The sequence below is a fragment of the Ascaphus truei genome, chromosome 6 (genome assembly GCF_040206685.1).
Source record: "Ascaphus truei isolate aAscTru1 chromosome 6, aAscTru1.hap1, whole genome shotgun sequence".
In the NCBI taxonomy this organism is placed as follows: domain Eukaryota; kingdom Metazoa; phylum Chordata; class Amphibia; order Anura; family Ascaphidae; genus Ascaphus; species Ascaphus truei.
Genome location: NC_134488.1, coordinates 121,689,333 through 121,716,932, shown reverse-complemented (window position 1 = coordinate 121,716,932; position 27,600 = coordinate 121,689,333). Strand labels below are relative to the sequence as shown.

At 45.1% G+C, this 27,600-nt stretch overlaps 4 protein-coding genes across 4 annotated transcripts in view; all 4 read right to left on the bottom strand.

The window, feature by feature from the left end:
- The window catches only part of LOC142497805 (IgGFc-binding protein-like), a 362,065-nt gene that overhangs the window by 295,051 nt on the left and 39,414 nt on the right, over window positions 1–27,600 (bottom strand). The window lies entirely within an intron of this gene.
- Window positions 1–27,600, bottom strand: part of LOC142497809 (IgGFc-binding protein-like) — a 140,073-nt gene that overhangs the window by 84,427 nt on the left and 28,046 nt on the right. The gene's annotated exons all lie outside the window — the stretch shown is intronic.
- Window positions 484–16,865, bottom strand: LOC142497808 (IgGFc-binding protein-like). The gene is made up of 9 exons (XM_075606157.1): window positions 16,383–16,865; window positions 13,409–14,007; window positions 11,896–12,460; window positions 10,520–11,106; window positions 8,673–9,237; window positions 7,898–8,097; window positions 4,533–4,907; window positions 2,416–2,705; window positions 484–2,003 (listed from the first exon to the last, which is right to left on the bottom strand). Exons 1-9 carry the CDS (start codon window positions 16,726–16,728, stop codon window positions 1,994–1,996), a joined length of 3,537 nt encoding a protein of 1,178 aa, XP_075462272.1. The 5' UTR covers window positions 16,729–16,865; the 3' UTR covers window positions 484–1,993.
- Window positions 16,827–27,600, bottom strand: part of LOC142497806 (IgGFc-binding protein-like) — a 33,587-nt gene continuing 22,813 nt past the window's right edge. The window contains exons 7-13 of the mRNA XM_075606155.1: window positions 26,895–27,465; window positions 25,525–26,132; window positions 24,680–25,247; window positions 23,164–23,363; window positions 22,473–22,614; window positions 21,637–21,965; window positions 16,827–16,961 (exon numbers count right to left, since the gene is read on the bottom strand). Of these exons, the coding sequence (XP_075462270.1) occupies window positions 16,827–16,961; window positions 21,637–21,965; window positions 22,473–22,614; window positions 23,164–23,363; window positions 24,680–25,247; window positions 25,525–26,132; window positions 26,895–27,465 (2,553 nt within the window). The remainder of the gene's footprint in view (window positions 16,962–21,636; window positions 21,966–22,472; window positions 22,615–23,163; window positions 23,364–24,679; window positions 25,248–25,524; window positions 26,133–26,894; window positions 27,466–27,600) is intronic.

Below are 27,600 nucleotides of genomic sequence, written 5' to 3'. Positions count from 1 at the left end.
CTTGTGTGTCTGGCTCTATGAGTCTAGTTTAAGGTGGATAAGTAGCCCCTTTGGGTGGTGGCTTTTGGGGGTTAAGTGAGATTTAACTTTGCCAGATGGGGCTATATGCTCTGGTAAAGCCCTGTTGGATGGGACTGGTGAGTGGGCAGGACTCATTTAAGTGTGACTTCCTGGTGCCCAATGTCGCTAAACACCAGGGCCGGTGCAGTGCCCGTCTTGCTGGCAGCTTGGTGGGGGTTGCAGACCTTGCATTGAGTATCATTGGCATTTACCCGGCGGTTGCACACACTGGCAGGGTTGGCACTTATCGGGTTACGTGATATATCTTAATAAAAGCCGCAGCTTTTGTACCTCCAGACCTTTATCTGTGTTTTTGTTATAAGTATTATAGGGATATACACAGGGGGAGCGCAAGGTCCATCGCAGGCTCCATACTCATACTTCCTATATTCTGTCCTTAGAACAAAAGAGAAGAACATGAAACGTTGCTCAACAGCGGTTTATTTGATTAAAGCAAAGCAACAAGTTGGCAGAGGAAAAGAATCATCACCGTTATTAGCTGTGTAAGTTGAGTCTTGCTCCTGGTGTTAGTGCTGGGCCTTGTTTTTGTTAGTTTGTATGTGTCTGCCTTTCTGTGTTGTGCACAGTTTGTTTTCTGTAGTACATGTGCAGTCTGTGTTATATTACATATGCTATTCTTGCAGACATGCTAAACACAGCCTGTGTGCAGCTTGTGTAGGACTCATCTCAAAACGACATTTACTGTATATTGGGAATTGAACAGTTGAATAATATTACATAATAAAGAAGTGCAACCTTAAGCACAGGGTGTCTGCCCTATTCTCGCCCACCTTTCTCTGTACAATCACCTTACATGTGGGAAGCAAAAAGGGAGGGGTCTGAAAACATGAAAAGGAGAAGTATGAATGTGAATAATGTAGAGGGGAGGTGGTAAGTAGAGATAGGTTACTTTTGGGGCAGAATTGGAGCGGCCGGTTCCTCTGGTCCATGAATTTCAGTGGATCAGTCTCATAAATGGCAATTCAACATTTGCAAAAAAAAAAATTAACACCGACAATCCATCCGCGGATTCCGCTTTCCTCTGATGAATTTCTAGAATCCAATCTGCAGATTCTTGCTGAATCAGCATATTGAATTCTAAAAATCCGTCATCGGAATGCAGAAAGCGGGAATGGATTGTTAAAATCTATTAGCAGATTGTATCCAGTGGCGGTTTTGGATGAATCCGTGCGACTTGAAACTGTAACAATCCGTCGGCAGATTTTATACGACGAAACGGATTTTGAATGGCAAATTTGGAAAACTCCCAGAAATGGATCTGGACTGGTTTGTCCATCTCTAGTGGTAATCTTCACTCAAGTACTGTAGCCTTCCACCCAAAACAAGGGGTGTTACTGCTACTTCCTGTCATGCTACTTTGCAAGGTTGCACTAGGAGAAACATAGCCACTACCAGGCATTTGAGTTAATCTCTCATCCAGTTCATCTGTTAATAGGTTGTATAGTTTAAAAAAAATGTTTTGCCAACTGGAACACATTAATGTTCTTCTGTATTTGGTGTGACTGTTGGCTTAATCCGTTGATGAACATGAAACAGGCCTAGTAATGGTGGGATATGGTGTGTGGGCACATTTCAGGGACCTTAGGCATCTAGACTGAAAGACTGAAGATTGCGTTTGACGTTGTATATTCCTAAACATCAAACGTTTTAATTGCAGCAAAGCAGTTCTTCAGCCTGAGTGTAAGTAAGAAGGAGGATGAAACACACACACAGTGAACAGCAGAGCTGGGCATAGTCTATTGTGGTTTCATAGCAGTTCTTCCTTAATTGGTATGTTTGTATATTCTGGACGAGGTTCAGTGTAACATCCAGCTTCAGGAGGTCATGAGATACATATGGTGAGAAGAAGAGGAAGAGGCAGGATCCATATAGTGCTAGGCAAAAGCTGTGTATAGTGGGGGTGAGGAATTCTTCACACCAGACTAGCGGGAGAAAAGGAATAAAGGTAATTACAACGTGTACAATACATGGATAATGACAGTAGGGGATTATTTTGAGAGTGCAGTCTTCAAAAATGAGTTTGCTACAGAACACGTCTCTCCAACTTTTCAGTGCCAAAGTTAAAATAAAGGACATTCGGTGTTTGAACATGGGTGCTACATTGCAGAGGTGAATGTAAGGGGGTTCAGGGCAGCTTGTAGAGGGCTTCAAGCTGTACAGTATACTTTCAGATACTGGATGCTACAAGGCATAGGTATGTGTAGGGCATGTTCTGTTTTTTTTTAAATAAGGGAGACACATAAGATATAATATTGTTATTGTTGTCCACCTGTATATAGGAATTTTTAAGGAAGGTGTGTGATTTGTAAAAGAAGAACAATCAAAGAGCATTACCATGTGGAGAAGTATCTTGCTGCCCAGGAGCGGATGCTATGGGTGATGCTGCTTGCCGGTTGACCATTCTTCAGTCGCAGGTCATCGCTACCGTCTCCATTGAAGTTCCCACAGGCTCCACATATACCTCCCGCTAGTCTTTCTTTCGCAGTCACCGTCAACCCATCTTCTATATCTAATGTCACTGTGATTTGGTCAACAATCTCGATAGCCACATAGTTCCTGGACACTTTAACCCGAACAGAACCATTCCCGATGGCACTGGGAGCCTGCAGCTCCCTTCCATTCAACTGCAGAGAGCAAATAACAAGTGTTATTCAGATGATAAAACTGCGACAACTCGACTGTGAACTGACTCCACCCTAGTGGCTAGAGATGGGCGAATCGTTTTTGCAGATTTGGATCCCCCGCGGATCGGCCGATTCTTTCGATCCACGGATTTTAGCGAATCGTCTCAAAAAGGGCGATTCGTCTTTTTCTGCTTTTTTTAATTTTTTATCACCGACAATCCAATCTGAGGATTCCGCAATCCGCTGGTGGATTTAAGAGTCCAATCCATGAGCAGATTAATTTATCCGCGGATTGGATTCTGAAAATCCACAAGCGGATTGTATCCAATGCCGGTTTTTGATTACTCCACACGGATTGAAACTGGAACAATCCGCCGTTGCATTTTCCAGCACGGATTGGATTTTGAATGGAAAGCTCAGGAAATTCCACGAAAAGGAATTTTGACATTTTCGCCCATCTCTCGCAGTGGCATATTTAAAGTGCAGCACTTCTGTTCACAAATGCTGCTATATATATTTTGGTGATATATATTTAGCCACTTTTGCTAGCGGGAAATGTGGCTAGCTTTCACAGAAAGTGAGTAGTCTGCTCTTTGTCCTTTGCACAAGTTCTGAATTTGGCTGTGATAATACTAAAAAGTGTAAGAAATATTTTTTTTATTGCGTTCATTAAATTACTATCGGCTGTAACATGCTACAAAACTTTACAAGTGTCAGAAGAGGAGAAAATAGTCATCAGAAATGTAAATATATATGTCGTGCCCTATTGTATATGTTTGATAAACTTATGATTGGCCACTTCGGACCAAAACTTAATTTTTACTCCTGGGAGTAAAATATAAATATTATTCTAAAAATAAAATATAAAACACTATTAAGTATTAATGTATGGCCAGATTTATTTCAGTTTTCTCATACATTTGCACTACTAAAATATTTTTTGCCAAGACCAATGGAGGGCTGTCTACTTTCTTCCCAGGACTAGGGTTGCCAGGCGGCTTCTCCAAAAATACTTGACACAATGGTGAAAGGTACAACATGATCGACACATACACGCCTCTCTCCGCTCCATGCTTTTTCCTCCTCTCCTTGGTCCCACACCCGTGCTCCTAACACCTCCTCCTGATTGGCTGCTGCTTGGTAATGCAGCCATCAGAATGGAGGAAGCTGTCTTGCCCCTAGCAACTGCCCTGCTCTCTCTCTGCTCAAGGAAATCCCGCTGACCTCCAAGCCGGACAGATCACTATGTCAAGAGAGGTAATACCGGTATACACATACATGTCCAGTATTACCTCTAATTTTTTATGGACAGAGGTTATTCAAATACAGGACAGTCCGGTTCAATACTGGACACTTGGTAACCCTACGGCCAGGACATCCCTTTGTTCATCCTTCTTTAATTTCTCACAGCAAGACTCTGGAACAATCTCTAATCTAATATCTGACTTGACCTATCTATCCACCATCAAACAATCACTAAAGATTTGCCTTCTTTTGAATAGTCAATCACTACATTTAATGTGCTCTCTTACCTTTACCTTGCATATGTGATAAATATGATGTAATACAGCTTAACAAAGGCCATAACAAAATGAATATTAGTTCTATACTGTAGCTGATATCCTGTATTTGGCATTATTATCCTAGAGGTCAATCTATCACAACATGTAGATGTAGTCATAGAGGTAACTCTGGATTTGGACATTGTCTTCCCGAAGAGGCAGTAATAAGCTGGTTAATTTTGCACTCTGTCTCCTTACAGACTAAGTTTGTGTTCGGGATAAGCAATAATAAAACACAGTCCGGTATTACAGATGCACATCTTACCCAGAATTCCCTTGCTCCGTTCAACGTTATGAGCCCCTGTGACGTGAAGACATGCAGCGCCATTCCTCGTTTTGAGCCTCCACTGCAGTTGCTTACAGCGACTGCCACAAGAAACTGGCCTTCTGTGCTTGTATTACATGATGAGGCTATCACGGACGCCCCGGCTGATGGGAAAGCACCAGAGACGCCGTCAAAAGTAGAGAAGTGCAAGCCAGCAGTGAGGGTGCATTGGGCATCTCGTGAGTGACATCCACGGATCCCATCTCTCAGCTGGCACTTCTGAAGTGCCGTACAATTGAATTCTTGGCAGGAGAGAGATCCAGCTTGGCAGGTGCAGCGCTGACTGCAGTCCTCAGATACCACGGATTCATTAGCCTGGAATAATGACATATATGTTTTGCATTGCAGATACCTTTAGTGCTTAAAGCAGGGATTGTCAACATCAGTCCTAAAGACCCCCCCAACAGGTCAGGTTTTCAGGATATCCCTGCTTCAGCACAGGTGGCTCAATCAGTGGCTCCCTGCTTCAGCACAGGTAGCTTAAGCAGTGGCTCCCTGCTTTAGCACAGGTAGCTCAAGCAGTGGCTCAGCCTACGACTGAGCCACCTGTGCTGAAGCTGGGATATCCTTAAAACCTGACCTGTTGGAGAGTCTTGAGAACCTCTGGCTTAAGGAGCTTTGGTATTCTTTGGTGTGATATTTGTAGTTGTAATAATCAGCGTGGTGTAAATGGGGCTTCTATGGCTGACACACCCTGTACTGTCTCATTAAAGTAATTTTACGCATTAACTTATTAACCTTTTGCTATCCTTGCTGCACTGGCATTCTCCAGGAGACAGCGAGCCTCAAGTCCTACAGCTGCCTGCCTTCCTTTTGGCTGGGAATACAGAATCCCTTTGGCAAATAACCTTTCAGGTTGAAGAAGACCATGCACCCCAGCAGGGGGACCAGTGCAGCTTTATTTGAAACTAATTTAGGGATAGGAATTATACCCAGGAATGCGGGTTTTGTGCGTGTAGATTAATAATATATAAAATTGTTCTCACTCTTTGTCATATTTTGACTAATATGTGTACCCAGAGTTTGAAGTGTAAACCACTGCACCTCTATCCAAATTACCTTATCACATCATTGCAACTAGTCAAATACTCTTACTTCACTTATTATTTATGTGCACCTATACTTATTATTTTGTCACACTATACTGTACATCTTAAATAAACCTGCTGGATTGTTCATTGTATAATCCTGTGTACAACATAATACTGGTCCCATTTATTGACATTCTTTTAGATACATAGGATATACGCATGCCAATGACATCAGTAATATAATAAAAGTATGTGAATAATATTTTTGCATTTTATAGCACTAACAGTATACACAAAGCTGTACACAGGCACACTGAGTCCCTGCCACAGCTGGTAATTAGGGTTAGGGGATTTGGGCACAAGGAGATACAGTAGTTACTTTCCCAAGATCACAAGGAGTTGGCAGTGACATTCAAACAAGTTTCATCCGCTGCAAAGGCAATGTCCCTACCACTATAATACTCCTTAATAATATGGATTATGTTGAAAATGCATTGATTTTTATTTCTATGAAAATAAAATATTATATACCGTACGGTGGCATACTGTAATATGGTGGGAGTGGTACATGTCACATTTGTAGCTGTGACGTGACATGCTATAGAGCAGTGATTCCCAACAGGGGGTTCAGAAATCCCTAGGGGTTCATTAAGAATCTACATGGTGTTCGCCCCCAAAAATCTGTAATGGTGGATCCCAGGCAGAATAGCGGGTTCCTGAGCCCGTGTGGGGACGGCGCCCTTAGCAAGGCCCCAAACTGCACCTTAGTGTGGGGAGTATAGCTGTCAATCATAGCAGGAGTTTCCAAAGTCTCTACCCAGCATGCTTTCCAAGGCATTGAGGGGCGTGACTTTAGCATCTCCCACAATAATTGACAACTATTCCAGCCATGCTGCCAGCACACACTGAGGGGCAGTTTGGGGCCTTATCCAGCATGTGTTCCCCCCACAAGCTCAGCACACTAATCTGCCTAGGATCAGTCAAATGGTTTTGTTAGCAATAGTCTGATGAATAGGCAATACAATGTATTAATTAGGGGTTCTATACATATATATACATGTATATTTTCTAATATAAACAATTTGATGTAAAAAAAAAAAAAGAAAAAGGTTGGGAGCCACTGTTATAGAGCAGTGTGCCTTTGGACAATGGTCTGTCAATAGTATGTCTGTCTAAAGACTGGCATGTTATAGTGACACGTGTAAAACTAAATAAAACAGGGAAAGCGTGCAAAAACGTAGGCTTGGGTTACTTGCTAATTGATATAACATAGCCTTCCGGCAGTTACTTCTTTTCCCTGGGCCTTTCCTCTGTAGTCCTGTTAGTGCAGCCAGTGGAAAGGTTACTTCCTTCTTTAGGCCTGTGCGTGTGTGTTACAGCCTTGAATGATGTAATCAGTATTCAAGGGCGGGCCTAGCAACTTCTGAGGATGTCAATCTGAGGGGTGGATATTGGTTGGAACGCCCCCTGATGTGTGTGGGCCAATCTGTATCCGGCTCTGGCTTGCTATGAGTCAGAGCTAGAGACACTCCCCAAAGATACTAAATTGTGACATCCTCCCAAATTAAGTCAGTTGAGTTCTGGGAGAGTGTTCAAGGAAGAAGGCAGTCAGATCAGAGAGAGAACAGTCTCTCCCTCCCACCCATGAGGGGCTGGGAGGGAAGGGAACTATGCTGCCTGAGCCAGGGCTCTGATTTAGAGAGAGAGAGAGAGAGAGAAAGAGAAGCATGAGATGATCAAGAGATAAGACATGCCTGTTCCCTGTACTGTGAGCTGACTGCCAAATAAAACCATCCAGAAAAAACCATGCTGTGTATTCCTGTCTCTGTGTATGGAGGAGTGTCAGTGGGGGCCCATCCCCTGAATATCCACAGAGGATCCTGCGGGCTGGAGGCGTAGCACCAATTGAGACCAGGTAACCTGTTCCTCCTGTCCTGTTTCTCCCCACACCACCGCGGAGCGCTCAGCCCTCCTGTTACCTACAGGTCTGTACCAGCACCAGAGTAGCAGAAAAGAGCATACCCACCCCCAATCTCACTTAGGGGTGGGGGTAGATCGGATACATTAATGACTTGCCTTTAGCATATGAAATAAATATGTAAAAGTCAATGTACATATTCAATCATCTCGAATGTTCTTACAGACAGTCAAGGTCAACTTGGACTTTTATTGTACTACTTCCAAAGCTATGGATAAGATAATAAATTAGTTCATTATTAGATACACAGTATTTCCTTAATGCGTGATATGTTAAAAGGAGTACTTCCATCTTACCTTTAAATACCTTCCAACATAGAGACAACCACATTGGTTCAGACTCACACATCTGTTCCCATCAAACACGTAGCCAGGGTTACACTCACAGCCCTCAAAACATCCATCTGTGCAGGTGCTTGGGGCAATGATGCCAGAGCAAGTGAATTCACAGGTCCGGGTGCATGACTCATAATGACTATTAACTGGACAGACCATAGCTGTGGGGGAATCAAGGGAAAACAAAACATGATGGGGGTTTCGGGTGCAGATCATGCCTGACAACAGCATGCCAGTTTCATTGCTAGACATGTAACTTGCTTTTCCATGTAGCATGGGTGCATACACTTTTATGTACGTGTGAGTTATACACTGCCCGCACATACAAACTATATCGGTTTAAACCTCTATATTTGTATGCAAATATGCTAGGCGCTAAATATTTGTATTTGTTTTGTATACACAAAACTGGTAGTACAATCAAAGTTGATTTGCAAAACTTACAAATACAGTATATTACAACTGGCAAATGATTCATGACTTTTGCAAATATAGCATGATGTTTGTACATTATATACAGTAATTTGTTCCATATTAGAACAAAGTAGTGCATTTACCGCTATATTGGATGCTGTATATTATAAAACATTGACGTGTGAACACAGATACTGAAATTGTAGGGCAGAGTAAAAATAAACCAGGAGACCAATAAATATATACATTTGCATTAGATTAAGGAGTAACAAATCCAGATTAATAGGAGGGTTGATGAACAGAATAATAGAAAATAACTCACGGCAGCTGGTTGTATTTCTCCAGGTCCCAATGATGACACCGGCGTTCTGGCATTCTGTGGTATAGGCTTGCAGACTCATGCACAATGCTTCCTGTCCCCCTTGCCCGGCACACATATCATATACACAGTTTTTAAAATGCCTCTCTGGGGGCACCAAGGCATGACAATCCCTGAATGGGCCCTGTACATCTGCTATCAACCTACAGCTATTGGATGAATCGGCCTCTACTTTTGGGTGGCAGGTTGGGCATTGCCCTTGGGTGCATCCCTGGCAATTTGAGCCATCACCAGCTACTTTCCAGGATGCACCAAACTGAGCGGGATCCTTAACAATGCTACCATTTGGAAGGCGGAAATCATCGGAGATGTTACGGTTGAAGTTGCCACAGAGCCCTTGGGTGAACCCAGCAAATGAGCTGGGGACCGAGACAGAAACGTAGTATACGCGGTCGAACAGGACTCTCAAGCCAATCATGCTCTGAAGAATCAGGTTGTTTCCTTCTTGGTTGACCCAGACTTGACCGTCATTGGATCGGTATGGCACGTTGTAGCTTTCACTTTTGACCTGAGGGGGGAAATGCAATTTAGCTGCTGTTGTTAAAGCCTACTTTACTGAAAGGTTTTAAGGCCTAGCAGGGGAAGACATAACCTTTCTAAAACTACTATTATTATTATAGGGACGGTGCTAAAGAGTCAAGATAGCTTGATAAAGGACTATTGAGCCCAAAACATTGCTGTTTGTTTGTCCTGTAGGTGACCCCTGTGCTTCAATAAATGTATTTTTTTTACCTTTTATGTGCTAAGTGGTGTGGACATATCATTACTGCTTGTGGGATTTTTGGATGCAGATGGTGGCATCCAGTCTCACTGACGCTATAGGTTTGATAACCATGTGAATATATTCAATAAGAGACTGCATTGGCGTGTTCAGCTGTTTAGAAGAATAAGTAACCTTAGACCATTCATGGGCCACAGGTTTCACCTATGACCCCCAAATACTGGCCCCCTCAGAAGCCCCCTCACCCTTGTCCTCCTGTACAGAGGGAGTGGAGATGTTACTAGTGTAGATAGACAGCTCAGGGTGTGGGAAAGAACTACTGACAGTGTTAATCTCTAGTTTGCAGTGTAAGGAGAGGAGTGGGACACTATTCCTCAGTGTGTCGTCATTAAGAAGATGGGAGGAATGGGGAGGAACGGGGAGAAACTCCTACCCACAGATGCAATGTCCCTTCTTCCTATGCACCATATATATGTGGGTAATATGTGGCATTTGAGATATATCATGTTGTCAAAACTGCCAGCAGTGCTTATCTAATCTAAATGAGTAAAAAGAGAAAAGCAGTGTACCGCCAAAAGGGAGCCAGGTTTAGAAAAAGTATAACAAAATCATTATTAAATGATAAAAAACATCAACCAAAGGAGGTGTGCAAAACTGCTATGCATTTCGCACTGCTCTCTGCACTTTATCAAGGAGTTCTTCCTTCAGGGAACTCACCTTCAATCAGTGCAGGACATCTCACTAATCCTAAATTTTACCCACTCCATGCAAGAGTACATCCATTTTCTGATTCATTTATTATCCTTTTATTATTTATTTTCTTGGTCCTATTACTATTCTGAGCACCCATAAACCACCTTTTGAATTGTTTCTACTTATCTAATCAAAGACTGCATAGCTCTGAGATGAGGACAGAAATACCGTAAAGATGATGTTACCTCTAAAAAGGGTGGCACAGTATTAGCACTACTACCATAATCTCATCAACAAGATGAGGAATACAGATCAGAAAATCTTTTACTATGTGTTAAGATAAGAAGAATAGCTGTATTAGAATTTCATCACACACCAGAATTGTCCAGTTGCTATTCCTCTCCATCCGAACGACGTGACCTCCAATGTGCACAGTGACCGATTTGGTGACTGCCACAGTTCCATCTCCATAGGGTTCATTCTCGACCACCACTGAGAAATTAACTCTGGCGCTGTTGACTTGAACTAGTGTGTAGGCGCAGGTGCCCTGGAAGTCGAACATGTAGCCGTCAAAGGTGATGTAGTGAGGATCTCCTGATGCCACGCATTTCCCGACATCCTTTGCATGGCACCCTTGTATGCCCTGTACCACTTTGCATTCTTCATTAACCCCACAGGCGGTGTTCTGGCAAAGGATGCCACCATTCTTCCCACATTGGCACTTCTCATGGCACAGGCTGTCAGTGTAGAATTCATCCCCTACTTTGTAGTACTTCTCTTTGAAAACACAGCCGCATTCTGCAATAGGAACACAGTTCTTTCCACTCCGGACGAACCCGTTGTCACAGTAGCAGCCTTCAGTGCATGAGGCCACACATAATTTTGGAGAGGAAAGACCGTAGCAGGTGATGGGGCATCCATTCCCGCAGAGCTCATAATGACTATTTTGAGAGCAGATAGAAGCTGGGGAAATAAATGTATAAATTATAGTTTTACCTTCAATCTTGAATGCTATTTAGGAAAGACAACTAACCATGTTGATTCTGACGCCCAATGCTGCAATTCTTTAATAATATCCCCCTTTCTGATTCATCATAAAATATTTTTATACACCCTTGGCAGCAACAAAAAAACAGAAAACACGCCACCAAAGAAAACCCCAATATCCCTACTCTGTATCCTTATTCTCTAGGCAAAAAAAGAGATGTGCAAAGAAAATCCTGATCGGACAGTGTCAGAGCAGTAAGCATGAATGAAACAAATATGAATGCTTGAAAGCAGCATTAGTGCTATATGTATCATCTCTTAGAAAAAATACAGATGCAACTGCCGGTTGTAGACCGCTTGCCAAGGAAGATCAGTGACCATCTCGCAGTAACTCGTGAGATGGTCCACAGCAGGCTGTATTGGCCCATCGCAGCCCGGTAGGATTCACACAGCTTGAGTGCCATTCAAATGCAGGGACCCTCGCTGTGTTAATACGATGGGCCTTTACTCTGGCTGCAGGAATCTCACAACGTGGGATGGGTTTAAATGTAGAATTCTCAAGGCAAGCAGTCTATAGAACAACCGGCAGCTGCAGCTGTAGCTCCAAACATTATCATAAAATATAACTATTCTGTTCCTGATTTTGAGTATCCTGCTTAGCTTTGTTTGAACCTTTTTTTAATCAAGTCTCTGATTGACCTACCACTGAGTGACTTAAGATAAAACACAAGGCTGTTCTATACTGAAGTATGAAATAGAACTTACGGCAGAACATTGGTGTCCTCCATTCCTTGATCTCAATGCCTCTGCGCTGGCATTCTAAAACATAGGATGCAATGTTGCTGCACACAGGGGATTGGTGACCCATATACTGGCATGCATCGAAGATACAGTCTTCAAAGTATGGTGCTGGGTTAACAATGGCATGGCATCGGCTGAAAGGTCCATCGGATTTAGTGAGCAGCCCGCAGTGCTGCTCACTTTTGTACGGCTCCTTTTGTGTATTACTGCACATTGGACAAGTGGGGCAAGCTGTAGTACATCCTGGTATCTCCCTCACCTTCCAGTGTTCTCCAAATTCTACTCCAGTTGGGGCTATTTTTCTATCTCTTAGGGTAAAATCATCAGAGTGGTCTTGGTTGTTGTTGCCACACAAACCGTTTACTGCTGCTGCATAGGTACTGGGAAGGATCACACGTACAGAACTGGACCAATCAAAGGTCACAGTGACGTCAAAATCTGTCTTGATAACCAGATTCATCCCGCTCATGTAGGCAACGACCTTTGTTGTGCCATGATAGTAAGGCAATTCAGTAGAAATCCCATTTACCTACAATATCAAGAAATGTTTGCTGTTAATTAACTATAAGGCAAAACCGTTACATATTTCCACATCTCATAATCTCCTCCTCTACAACAGGAAACATGCATTGTAGATCTTTCTGGGGCCGATTTTGTATAAATGTGGCACCAGTTTTACAGATGGGAAATGTTGTCAAATTATCTTCCTTATCTTTACAGAGAAGGAAACAGAGACCATTGACCTACTCACTCTGTACTGATCCTTTGTAGACAAATATATATATATTTTTTAGTTTTTTTGCGTATGTCTAATTGTAACAAGCTTTTTAATGGTTTTTGGAATGATTTCTTCCTTTGTCTATATTGTTGTGACAATCCAGAGAGAACCGCTTGCATGCATTGTATTTCTTTTCTCTAAAGTTTACAAACTGTATTTCATTTCCCCCCACATTAAGTAATATATTTACTGTGCATGCATTAGTTGCTTAGTATATTGTTTCTAAGGAGAAACAAATAAGTAAACGCATATGTTAATAATGTCAAACATAATACAATACATGTGTTTACAATGCCTGCTCCAAAATATAAAGTATATGTATATAATATAGTATAAAGTGTTTCAATATAAAAACATTCAACATTATTTAAAATTGCTTTGTTTCTTACATGGTTTAAAATGTAAAGTCTCACTAGTACAGGTACTAAAGCATTGTTTTTATCACAGTTTGCTATTCAAAAGCCTGGCAATGGTAGGACTAATTAACCAAAATGAGATTAGTTGGTTGGTCCTGGTAATTTATGTAAAAACTCATTGACTTTTGGATTATACTTGTCTGACTAATCTTACTGTATGTGCCTGGTTAGAGAGGTAATTGACCTTGGCTGTGTTTTTGTTAATCATGGTTATAGATTTGCTTGACCTTCTCATGCTATGTTTGTAATGAATATGACATGATTTTCCCCCTAAAAAATATACCTTTATCTTCTGTGGATTGTCCTTGCTCATGGTTATAGTTTGGTTGTAGACTTCCAATGTAACATCTTTGGTGAAGGAGACTGCTTTGTTGCCACGGTGATTATTCTGAACATTGACCGTGAAATGGGTAAGAGTTGAGTCATTGGATGTGACTCCAACCAACCGGTAGATGCAGGTGCCCATAAAGTCAAATCTCTTTCCATCAAATGTAGTATAATGAGGGTCACCAGATGCCATACAGGTAGAATATTTGGTAGGATAACATCCACGTATTCCATTAACCACCATGCATTTCTCACTGGATTTGCAGCTACTTTTCCGACATTCTACTATTCCCAGACTTGGGTCACATTTGCATCGCCCTTGACAGTTCTCATCTGACCAGAACTCCTGGTCCGGTTGGTAATACTGGCCATTGTATTTGCAACCACAGCTTTTGATGGGAACACATTTGTCAACGCTGAGAACAAAGGTGTCATTGCATTGACAAGTTTCTACACAGGGTTTCAGGCATTTGGCTGGAGCGGTTCTGTCAAAGCAACTGGCTGGACAAGCATTGCCACAGGCCTCATAATGACTGTTCGTATCACAATTCTTGGCTGTAATAGTATTCAGGAAATAACAATTACTATAATGGTAGATCAAATAAACCAACATAACTATTGTAGATAGATATGTCTCCATCCTGCTGTGTACCTGTTTTTTTCACGTGTATTCATTGCTATGCTCATATTCACTACAGATTAGCATAATTTATTTTCTCCAGTTTCTCCTTAGGCCCTAATAGAAGACGGTACCAATTTGGCCCATAGAGTAGATAGAAAAAAAAACTTTGTAATAAACAGAACAAGAGGAAGGTAGAAGTGATACTGTCACAAGGAACAGGAATGGGCTTCTTTGGGCGCAATAGATTGATATGAGTAATAAAGGCAAAAGACAATAATTGGTGTAGTATGTCTCAATCTACTGTGCCCCAACAAGTCCATTCCTGTTCTTTGTGATTTTTCGTTTGGGATTCCTGTGAGGTTCCTAGGCTGTTCTGGCTGCAACCAGAATTAACTACTACGCCTGAGAATATATATGTTTGCATATTCATTTGTTCATTCATGTTTTGTAGATCACTTTGTATCATGCACTAAAGTCACAATCTATATGTTGTAGTAAGATATATTAGAGCTGATTCACCACTTTTTAGAAGTGATACAATTCCCCCTTTTTTTTAAACTTGTTTTTTATTGTTCTTTTTACACAAGTTATTTTTGGGGTGGGAGGGAGAGGATGGTATAAAAGAAAAATAGGAGGGGGGGAGTGATATTGTACCTTTAATGGATAACTGATGCTTATATAGAGTGTAAGCTTTCAGGTCAAATTTGGTCCCTTCTTCAGACATATTACAATAGAAGCTGATATAGTGCAAGGTCTCTCTCTCTCTCTCTCTCTCTCTCTCTCTCTCTCTCTCTCTCTCTCTCTCTCTCTCTCTCTCTCTCTCTCTCTCTCTCTCTCTCACTCTCACTCTGTTCCCCATTTGTACATGAGTTTAAATTCACATGTTTTTACAGTATGCCTCTTTGTGTATTGGATTTTAATAATAAATAATACCAATTACAGTATATCACCACAAACACATCAAGACTGCAACATGCTGAACTATTTTTCTTGTGGATATTGTCTGTCTTACTATGCAAGTAAGTCTGAAGCAAGGATATCCTGAATATCTGACCCGGTGGTGGCCCATGAGGATTAGAGTTGGCCACCTCTGTAGTATGTCCATGAAATGCCCCAGCACAGTCTGGTACGTACTGTATGTGGAAACAGGACAGACCCTGAGATAAATGATGAATAAGCATTCACAGAATCAGAAGGAAAAATACAGACACACCAGTGGGAGAAAACGTCCCAACGTTAACCTTTTCAGTGTCCTAATGACGTACCAGGTACATTATAGGAAAAGGCTAGTTTTGCAGGTGCTAAATGGGCAGGACACCCTCGGCCTGTTTGAAGCCATAGTGGAGCCCTCTCTAGTTCTGTTGAAGCCAGCCGTGGGAACAGTGGAAGTCGTGTGATCACTGCGGAAACTATCACATGGCTGCAAATGCCAGAGATCCAATGGCACGCTGGTGCTGCTGGATCTTAGGCACTAAAACAGCACTAACAACTCACAGAACACTGTGTTACATGTGCGCTTTTAGCCTTTTTAATGTATTGTGCTCTGTATAAATGATCTTATCATATCAGCTTTTATTATAACCTGAGTGGTCATAATAGCTTGCCCATTTTATAAACATCAGTTAGCCATTAAATTTATTTATTTATTTATAAAATATTTTACCAGGAAGTAATACATTGAGAGTTACCTCTCGTTTTCAAGTATGTCCTGGGCACAGAGTTAAGACAAATAATACATGGTTACAAATAGTTACATAAATGAACAGGGCATACATTATATACAAGACATTGCATCCACAGTTAAAGAAAATATATATTATGGGCGTATAAAACAGTTACAGACCAGATTAAAATGTGTGACAGCCTTAGATTTGAAAGAACTTAAACTGGTGGTGGATGTGAGAGTCTCTGGTAGGTTGTTCCAGTTTTGGGGTGCACGGTAAGAGAAGGTAAGATTAAAGGTAAGATAAGATACCTACTTTTTAAATTGTATTACAAAGGCTAATTTCTGTCATTAGACTCTACTTACCAGTACAGCATCATCATCATCATCATCATCATAATAATTATTATTATAAAAATAATTAATTTATTCAAGCATCATCCTTGTTCTTTCTCCTCTTTTTGTCCTTACCATCCCCTAATATATCTGTGCTATTTTCTTTGTACAGTACTTGAGTAGCACTCTTGTTTGAGTCTCAATTATAAATTCCTGAATTATTGATACACCTTCTATACCAAACCTCTGTTAAGATTTATAGTGATATTATCCCTTTCTTTGCCCCATTAATAAATGTGTTGTACTCACGACAGTCAGACGGCGTCCTCCAATCATAAATTGTAACCCCTTGTTTCATGCAAGTGCTGGCATAGGCCTCAAGTGCTTGGCAGAGAATGACTTTGGCACCATCGTTCATACAGAGATCATAGAGGCAACTGTCAAAGAAGTTATCGGGATTGATTTTTGAGGGGCATTCTCTAAAAGGTCCATTAGCATTTTTTACTATGATACCACAGTATTGCTCTCCTCCATACTGATTCTTTTTACTTTCTTCACAGGTTGGACACGTCCCAGGGACCAGGCATACGTCCCTGCAGAACGGATCACGGTCATAAACTTTCCAGGATCCTGCCCAGTCTACAATGGAGGTCATTTGGGTACCGTTGGGTGATTTCTGATCATCACTAGGATTTTGGTTGAAGTTTCCACAGAGACCAGATGTGGTGTTATAGTAGCTGCTGGGGACAATGATCACAACATGCCAGTTCCACTCATAAGTGACAATAAGGCCAAAATCAGTTTCCACAATCGCAGTAAGTCACTTTGGCTGACATTCACCTTCCCATCTTCCAGACTGATCGGCAGATTTGTTAACGCACTATTGACCTGTACAGAAAAATGAGGATTTATTGGAAAGAGTGATCTCTCATATATCTCATATTCAACATGTATTATGTTCTAGAACTCTTAATAATTCAATGTTTTTTTTAATACTTCAATAGGCTTTGACTGTGGTAAAAAGTAATTGGCGTGAAATATGGGCCTTTTATTCCCAGTTTGTGCTGGCACTTTATCAACAAAATTACTGTAATTTATATATTTTTTTCCACGTATTAACCATGGAGTGCGATTTTTACTATTTTTCTTTATTCTACAACCAATCTTGCTTAGTACCCTAATTTGTGGAACTCTTCCAGTAGCGTTCACAAACCTCCCTCCCTTCCTTATCATCTGTGTTAGATTCAGCTTTTCATGGAAGTATTGACTACTGTTACAATATGTATTTACTTTCACTTCTTGCTACTGAGTTGAGGTCCCTAAGCACTTGCATTTACTTCTACCATTTATGTATGTCACCCACCACTTAAGCTCTTTAATGTTTAATTTTATTTTCGATGCTCAAACACTTGTGCTGCATTATCATTCCCACATCTACTATATATTTCTGAAAGTGTCCTATGTGTCCGGGTCTGTATGTGTCTCCCTGTGCCCCTCCCCGTGTCCCTAGTGGCCGCCCGCCAGTTCCCCCCACCCCCCCCCCCCCCCCCCGCACACCTCTCATTGGCCTGAGGCGGAGTGACGGGCCAAAGGAGAGAGAGAGAGACAGACACAACACACAGTGTCACACACACACACACACACACACACACACACACACACACACACACACACACACACACAGTGTCACACACACAGTGTCACACACACACACACACACACACACACACACACACACACACACACACACACACACACACACACACACACACACACACACACACAGTGTCACACACACACACACACACGGGGGGGGTGTTACATACATTAGCGGGGCTCACAGTGTTAGCAGCACATCTCCGCTCTCCCGTGTCTCCCGCGCTTTCACAACCCCCCCCCCCCTCCACGTGGAGCGGCGGACGGGTGAGGGAGCTGCCGGACGGGTGAGGGAGCTGCCGGACGGGTGAGGGAGCTGCCGGACGGGTGAGGAGCTGCCGGACGGGTGAGGGAGCTGCGGACGGGTGAGTGAGCTGCCGGACGGGTGAGTGAGCTGCCGGACGGGTGATTGAGCGGCCTTCACCTCCCCTCACCCCCCTTCACCTCCCCTCACTCACTTCCCCTCCACCCCCCCCCCCCCCCCCGGCGCCGCTACAGTCAGCGGGGGAGCGGAGTGATCACCTCCCCTCACTCACTTCCCCTCCACCCCCCCCCCGGCGCCGCTACAGTCAGCGGGGGAGCGGAGTGATCACCTCCCCTCACTCACTTCCCCTCCACCCCCCCCGGCGCCGCTACAGTCAGCGGGGAGCGGAGGGAGCGAGCGCGCGCCAGGGACACAGCGGGGGAGCGGCCACAACACGCTGCCTCCCGCCTCAGATTCACGTGGGAGCAGCGGGATGGGTGAGGGAGCTGCCGGACTGGTGAGTGAGCGGCCGGACTGGTGAGTGAGCGGCCTTCACCTCCCCTCACCCACCCCTCACTACACTTCCCCTCCCTTCCACATCACCTCCACTTCACCTCCCCTCCACCCCCCCCCTTAACCTCCCCTCCACCCCCTCCTTAACCTCCCCTCCACCCCCCCTTAACCTCCCCTCCACCCCCACCTTCACCCCCTCTCCACCCCCACCTTCACCCCCCCTCCACCCCCACCTTCACCCCCCTCCACCCCCACCTTCACCCCCCCTCCACCCCCACCTTCACCGCCCCGCCACCCCCACCTTCACCGCCCCCTCCACCCCCACCTTCACCGCCCCCTCCACCCCCACCTTCACCGCCACCTCCACCCCCACCTTCACCCCCCTTCACCCCCCTTCACCTTCCCTTCACTCCCCCCTTACAACCTCCCACCTCCCCCCCCTTCCCCCCTTCCCACCACCTCCCCCCCTTCCCACCACCTCCCCCCCCCTTCCACCTTCCCACCACCTCCCCCCCTTCCACCACCTCTCCCCCTTCCCACCTTCCACCACCCCCCCCCCCTTCCCACCACCCCTCCCCCCCCTTCCCACCTTCCCACCACCTCCCCCCCTTCCCACCACCTCCCCCCCCTTCCCACCACCTCCCCCCCTTCCCACCTTCCCACCACCTCCCCCCCCTTCCCACCACCTCCCCCCCCTTCCCACCACCTCCCCCCCCTTCCACCACCTCCCCCACCCCTTCCCACCACCTCCCCCACCCATTCCCACCTCCACCCCCTTCCCCCTTCCCACCACCTCCCCCCCCCTTCCCACCTTCCCACCACCTCCCCACTTTCCCACCACCTCCCCCCCTTCCCACCTTCCCACCACCTCCCCCCCTTCCCACCACCTTCCCCCCACTTCCCACCACCTCCCCCCCCTTCCCACCACCTCCCCCCCCTTCCCACCTTCCCACCACCTCCCCCACCCCTTCCCACCACCTCCCCCACCCCTTCCCACCACCTCCCCCACCCCTTCCCACCACCTCCCCCACCCCTTCCCACCACCTCCCCCCCTTCCCACCACCTCCCCCCCCCTTCCACCACTTCCCCCCCCCTTCCCACCTTCCCACCACCTCCCCCCCCCTTCCCACCTTCCCACCACCTCCCCCCACCTTCCCACCACCTCCACCCTCTTCCCCCCTTCCCACCACCCTCCCCCCTCATCCTCCCTTCCCACCACCTCCCCCCTCTTCCTCCCTTCCCACCACCTCCCCCCTCCCCCCTCTTCCCCCCTTCCCACCACCTCCCCCCTCTTCCCCCCTTCCCACCACCTCCCCCCTCTTCCCCTCCTTCCCACCACCTCCCCCCTTCCCCTCCTTCCCACCACCTCCCCCCTTCCCCTCCTCCACCTCCCCCCTTACCCTCCTCACCTCCCCCCTTGCCCTCCTCACCTCCCCCCTTGCCCTCCTCACCTCCCCCTTCCCCTCCTCCACCTCCCCCTTTCCCCATCCCCTCTCCCCCCTCCACCCCTCCCCCTCCTTCCCCCCTCCCCCCCTTCCCCCCTCCACACCCTTCCCCCCTCTTTCCCCCCTCCACACCCTTCCCCCTCTTTCCCCCTTTCCCTCCTCCCCCACCTTTCCCCCTTCCTCCTCCCCCACCTTTCCCCCCTTTCCCTCCTTTCCCCCTCCCCACCTTTCCACCTCCCCACCTTTCCCCCTCCCCCACCTTTCCCCCTTTCCCCCTCCCCCACCTTTCCCCCCTTTCCCCCTCCCCCACCTTTCCCCCCTCCCCCACCTTTCCCCCCTTTCCCCCTCCCCCACCTTTCCCCCCTTTCCCCCTCCCCCCACCTTTCCCCCTTCACCCCTCCCCCCTTCACCCTTACCTCACCCCTCCCCCTTCACCCTTTCCCCCACCTCCCTCCCTTCCCCTCCCACCTCCCCCCTTCCCTCCTCCCCCACCTCCCCCTTCCCCTCCCCCACCTCCCCCTTCCCCTCCTCCACCTCCCCCTTCCCCTCCTGTCACCCCCCCATCCCCCTTCACCTCCTGTCACCCCCCCCCCCTCCTTCATCTCCCGGCAACCCCCTCCACCTCCCGTCACCCCCCCCTTCATCTCCCCTCACCCCTCCTTCACCTCCCCTGCACCTCTCCTCAACACCCCTCACCCCCCTCCACCCCCCCTTCACCTACCCTCACCCCCCTCCACCCCCCCTTCACCTACCCTCACCCCCCCTTCACCTCCCCCCCAGCCCCCCACCTCCACCCTTCCCCCCCCAGCCCCCCACCTCCACCCTTCCCACCTACCCCCTCCGCCCCCCCCTTCGCCTCCCCCTTCACCTCCCTCCGCCCCCCCTTCACCTCCCCTCCGCCCCCCCTTCACCTCCCCTCCGCCCCCCCCTTCACCTCCCCTCCGCCCCCCCTTCACCTCCCCTCCGCCCCCCCTTCACCATCCCCCACCACCCCCCCCTCACCTCCCCTCCGCCCCCCTTCACCACCCCTCCGACCTCACCTCCCCTCCTTCAACGCCTTTCGTCCGCCCTCCCGCCTCTGCCTTTCGCCCACCCGCACTTCTGCCTTTCACCCACCCACCGCTCACACTCCTGCGCCACACAGCCGCCGCACGCACTCAACAGACACCCGCCACACTCGACACACACCCGCCGCCTCTCACCCACCCCACACACCTGCCGCATCCTGCCCCTACGCAACAATATCACTGACCAGCTGTAACCTGCACTCGCCACACACCCGCCGCCTCACACCCTAGCAGGACCCCGACCCACAGCCAGCACTCACTACCCACGCGCCACCCGTACTGAACACCCACCCCGCCCCCTCACATTTTCACATCACTTATGTCACCAAAATATACATTGTACTGTGGTGTGTTTACAATAAACCATTTTTATACAACATCGTATTACATTTTCTTCCATCTTTTTTTTTCTTTTTCAACATTATTATCCAACCTTTACAACAAATTGTCACCTATTGTTCCACGATTTATAAATAATACTACCTGTTACGCATTTACATCCCGGGCAACGCCGGGTCTCTCAGCTAGTACAATATAATTGTCTGTGCAGCTGTATTGTTAAGCTCTAGATACATGAAAAACACTGTATAAAATAAAACAATAATTTTACTGGAGGAACAGTCGTTAGAACAACTTACTCGTATTTTCCCAAACTCATTAGTTTGGATGGTGATATTGGTGTCATAGACCCGTATGGTTACCAGCCTGACATAGGAGACTGCTTGACTACCCCTGTTATCGTTTTTGGCTTCAACATGGAATGGCACCAGGCTCTTGTCTTCACCACTGGACTTAGCGAGGACATAAGTGCATGTGCCCTGGAAGTCAAAGTCATGTGAATCAAAGGTGTTATAATGGGGATCCCCCCAGGCCCAGCAGGTGCCTGTGTAGTCTGGCACACAAATGGCTCGTCCATTTTGGAGTTTGCAGGTCTCCTTCAAACGGCAGTTCTTGGACTTACAGGGGTCTGCAAATTCAGGAGAATGTTCAGTTTAGATGAGCAATCAATTGAAGTCAATATGGTGAACAGAGACCAATTGTTTCCACTGAGTGGAACTGAGTATTAATTGGATTGGAAGGATCTACCGTAGCTTAGGTTTAGTAGCAAAGGAGTCCAGCTAGGATTTAAACAGCCAGTAAGGAAGAGAAGACAGGATGAAGAACAATAAATAGATGAAGGGAAATGCCATTGTGTTTATCAAGCTCACTCCATTAGCTTGCAGGATATCATTGGTATATTGTATGTTTGGTACATTAGTGTTTACGGCAAATTCATCTATATTATAACACATACTTTCATGCATATTAGTCAGTTCAGATACTGCATGAAGCTTTACTTCATGCTAAAACATTAGGATAAAATGCAAAACTTAAGCAGGGATATGCCAGCTAGGAGAATGGTAGATAGTGGAAATGTTGTTTCAGAACCAGGACTGAGCAGTCATATGAGTTTTTGAAGCTCTTGCTCACTCACCAGTGTTGATACATGCCCTCACTCCATCCAGAATCTGACACCTCTCGCCAGGAGCGCAGCTATTATTACGGCAACTCAGTCCTGAGGTTGGGTTGCAAGTACATACACGACTGCAGTCATCATTCAGCACTGTTTCGTTAGGCTGCGGAGAGAAGGGCAGGAATGAGAGAGGTGCAGGAACAGGAAAAGCCTATACTTTGTAACCTATATCACGTAGTAATGGACAAAGCAGCATCTTATCACTAAGGTATATTAGCCACATTCATAAATATGTGAAGATATGACATCCTAATTAGAGCAAAGTTAATTGTTTAATTACGTGTTCATTAGCAAAATCATGCCTGTTAATTGCAATTAAGGACAGAATTTAGAGAGTACAGGGTTATTATCAACTTAGAATTGTGAAAACCTTTTCAGCGCTGAATGATTTACAGACATCCTTATAGGGTAAACAAATGGTCATTTAAATCCTCTGAAGCATAGTGGATTTAATGTGTAGGTCAGAGTTGGCCAAATCCAGTCCTCAAGGTCAGAATTTCAGGATATCCCTGCTTCAGCACAGGTGGTAGTCATAATGACTGAGCCACTGATTGTGCTGAAGCAGGGATATCCTGAACACCTGACCTTATGGTGGCTGTTAAGGACTGGAGTTGGCCACCCCTGGTGTAGAGCTTAGAGTTTGTTGCCATACCTTGTAATACTGTCCATTGTCGAAGCAACCACATTCCTGAAGAGGTATGCAACCCTCTCCATCAAATAAGTACCCTACATCACACTCACAGCCCTCCGCACAGGTGGTGGGGCAGTTATATGGGTCAGTTAGCGCAGCACAGCTAGCAGAGCAGAGGTCCGCACATGGGCTGTAGTGACTGTGAGGGGGACACTTCATTGCTGAAAGGAATAGAGCGAGGATTATTGGAGAACATAGCGAGGGAGAAGGATTTGAGAAGAACAGCAGAAGAAGGAATGTACCAAAGGATGAGAGATGGATTAAGAACAGAAGAAAATACTATAGAATTGTAGAGATAATAACAGGGATTCACAGAGAAATAAATATGTAGGAAGTGGAAATAACTCACAATAGATGTCTTATATTTTATCTCAAGTGAGTAAATTAATTATTCTTCTCCCCTACCCCCAAGTTGTGTATGGGGTCTCTGTCCCATTGAGGAATAGAAGCTCGTACTTACTGTATACACATACAGCTGTAGATTTTGTGAAGGAGTTCCTGCTCAGATCCCTGCCGTGTAACATGACAATACAGCAACAATACGTTCATGATGGGATTATCACTATTATCATCAGAAACCTGACCTGATGCTGATAATTTCCACCGTTACAGCAGAACTTCCCAATGTGAAAGTTGTAAGTTTCAAATATAGCTAAGTTTATTCCCTGTTCCTTCAACATTTCTGATATGATGGAATGTCCTTCCCCTCAATACCTGACTAGCACCCTCTCTATCCACCTTTAAGACCCATTTAAAACACACCTGCTTAACAAAGCATATGAGTAGCTCTGTACCTGATACTATACACCTGATACATAAACTTGGCCCCTTGCAGATGTTCTTACCAGAACACCCTCCTTCTGTCGCTGTACGTTCTTCCTACCAACCAATTAGATTGTAAGCCATTCGGAGCAGGGACTCCTTTTCCTTAATGTTACTTTTATGTCTGTAGCGCTTCTTTCCTTTATGTGTTTTGTATTATTTGTTATTTATTTGATTGTCACGTGTATTACTGCTGTGAAGCGCTATGTACATTAATGGTGCTATATAAATAAAGACATACATACATACATGCATACATACATACATACTGTACATGCATATGATGAGAAATAATAGAATAATTAATTAAGATTCACAATTAGCAATCTTTCACTGCATCACTTTTTTTGTGTATTTTCCATTCTATATATTTTTTTGTTCTTCATTTGTTCTGTATCTTTCGGTTTACCTTAAGTTTATGTGTGTTCTTTCTCTGTCTGAATGAGCTAAATGTCCCTATTGTCCATACTGTATGTCCCTATAACATAGTATACAGGTTAATGAGAAATGGGGTTACACTGGATGTGCCATCTGCCCTTCGGCCCCAGGTCACTACAAATAATTAGACTGTTACTGGTTTGGGCATAGATCCAATGTTTCTTTTGTCCCTGTAAATAAATGATGGACAGACTGTGAATTCTGACTCTTTACTTACGGCAAACGGCTTCATTCCTCCATCGTAGGTCTGTAACTCCAGCTTCCTTGCAAGCATGAGCATAGACTGCAATACTGTTGCACAGCATGGTGGTGTCTCCATCTCCCTGGCATAGGTCGAAAGTACAGTGACTCTGGTAAGGAGCAGGGTCAACCTTGGAATGGCATTTTACAAATGGACCAGTGGTGGCACTCAGTATGCCGCAGTAATTGTCCCGAGAAAATATCTCATTCTTTGCCCCTTGGCAGTTTGGGCAGGGGTTCTCTGCCCCACCGCAACCGATTTCACAGATCTCTCCTTTGTTTGGTGATTTCCATGTTTCTCCAAAAGTGATGACATCACTTGATGTTGGACCTAAATCATCCTGGGCATTCCCATTATAGTTACCACACAGGCCAAATGTCCTGCTCCGGTAGTTGGCCGGACCAGTGACTGTGACATGGAAATTAAGGTCATAAGTCACCTGCAGGCCAAAATCAGTTTCTATGCGAATGCCTTGACCATAGCTCTCAACGCGGATTTTGCCGGACATTAATGTAGCTGGCAGGCGGACATTGGCTTCATTTACCTGGAAAAGGAGAAGACCCACATGGAAAGATAAAGTGAGAAAAAGGCTAACAGAAATAGTACAAATGAGGTGAAGTAACTCTTAGGGGGAGGCAGAGATGTGACTATATAATGACATTAGCTACAGTTGGTTGAACAGGATGACCAGTGGAAGAAAAAAGTGGCAAATAGAATGGGGGGGGGGGGAGATAGACTTTATGGAAAGAGTGATGTATAACTACACATAGAGAGGAATGTTTTCCCAGTCACTTCAGTATTCAGAGACTAGGGGACATTACCTGGACAACTCCTCTTTGGTTGCGTCTCAGGTCGAGGCTAAGGTTATATATCTCCACAGTAACACGCTTCGTCACTGTAGCAGCAGTCCCAAACCTTTCGTTCTGCACTTTGACACTGTAATATGTCAAGTTACTTTGTGTTCTTGAAATACTATTGTTGCTGCTCTGAGACAGTATATAAGTGCACATTCCTTGGTGGCTATAGACTCGTCCATCAAAAGTCTTATAATGAGGGTCTCCAGAAGCAGAGCAGATAGCTGAATCCACGGGATAGCACCCGCGTACCCCCTTCTGTATACGACATTCCTCATTGGGAGAACAGGAGGATGGGGAGCAGATTACTCTCCCACCTTGACTGCAGGTGCATCTTTCTGTACACGTCTCCCCAACATAAAAGATCTCCCCAACTATGTGGTAGGCTCCTCTGTAAATACACCCACATTGTGAGAGGGGAACACACGCGTCTCCACTGAGAACAAATCCATCATCACAAACACAACCCTCCCTGCAAAGGGAGTCACAGCCAACTGGTGAAGTGAGGCCACTGCAGGTGACTGGGCAGCCATTAGCACAGATCTCATAGTGACTGTGACTGGGGCAGAGATTGGCTGGAAGAGAACACATATAAAAATACATTATTAGAAAATATTATAATATTCAGACGTTTCTGGGTTTTACAAGCTCTTTTCTTTTGCCGTAACAAGTTATGGATATTATTTAGATTTTGTATGCAGAAAGAGTAGAATTAAATAAAGCCTGTGTATGTATCAATTTTCTATTTGTTTCTATCATTAGAGAGTATGATTAAATCTGTTTAATTCCTCATACTTTGCCTAGCAAACTTAATTTCCTAAGAGTAAAGTACTTTTCAATTGATATCCCCATTTCTATGACCATTGCCCAATTATGGTACACAGGAGCAAAACACAAACCTAAGATCATCAGTTTATATTAATAACATAACATTATTATAACATTATTCATGATTATGTAATGAGATGAGGTTCTTAAAGATCAAAGGGATTAGGGTTTGCAGGACAGATATTTACGGTATACAGTATCATTATTTCCTTGTTGACATTTGTGGGATCACATGAAACCATAAAGGTCGTAAAAGAGGAATTTTATTTATTGTGCAACAATCACTGGCTAGTGCACTGTACCATCTACATTTATTCTGCATATTCTATTACTAGTTCCTTGCATGCAGTCATTACATTTGCCAAATTTAGGTCTCTTTTCAACCTTAAGAATATGGTTATAAAACATAGATGCTGTGACCCCCACAGACCCTTGCAAACTGTGTTACTTAATCAAGAATTACTCTTTTTATTTCATGCATCAACCTTCCTCAATCTCCTGTAACTTACGGCAGAATTCTTTGCTCCTCCAGGGATGGACAGTTCCCGCAACAGTCTGGCATGCCAGGACATATGATGCCAAAACTGGGCAGAAGATGGTCTGACGCTGCTTCATTAAACAGTGGTCATATGAGCAGCTCTTGAAGTATCCTTCAGGATCCACTAGCTTGTGGCAATCACGGAATGGTCCTTTAGGCCCTAATAGGACCCCACACCCACTAGCTTCATCCCTCTGTCGCTTCTCCTGTTCTGCCAGCCCAACACAATCTGGATTGTCCACCTGGTCAATACACCCTACAACATCTCCAACTTTCCAGCTTTGAGCAAAGCTAATAACTGACGTTGGGGCTGCTTTGCCTAATGGAATGAAATCATCACTGCGGTTGCCATTGAAATTGCCACAAAGGCCACAGACCGCTCCAGCATAAGTGCTTGGTAGAGTGACGGTGACAATGCTGGACCAGTCAAAGGTGACAGTGAGACCGAAGGCAGTAGTCAGCACGGCAGAACTAGGGTTGCGGTACAAAGAGAGGCGACCATCAGTGGATCTGTAGGGCATATATACCAGCAAACCATCAATCTGTGGGGAAGTGAAAAGAAGAAATAAAGGAGATATTGAAGGTACGTGGGGAAGGAAGCCATCTACATACTGAGATTACTAAAATAGATTGAGCCAATTCTTTATTTGACTTCTTTTATTTCTTGGATTTGTAGC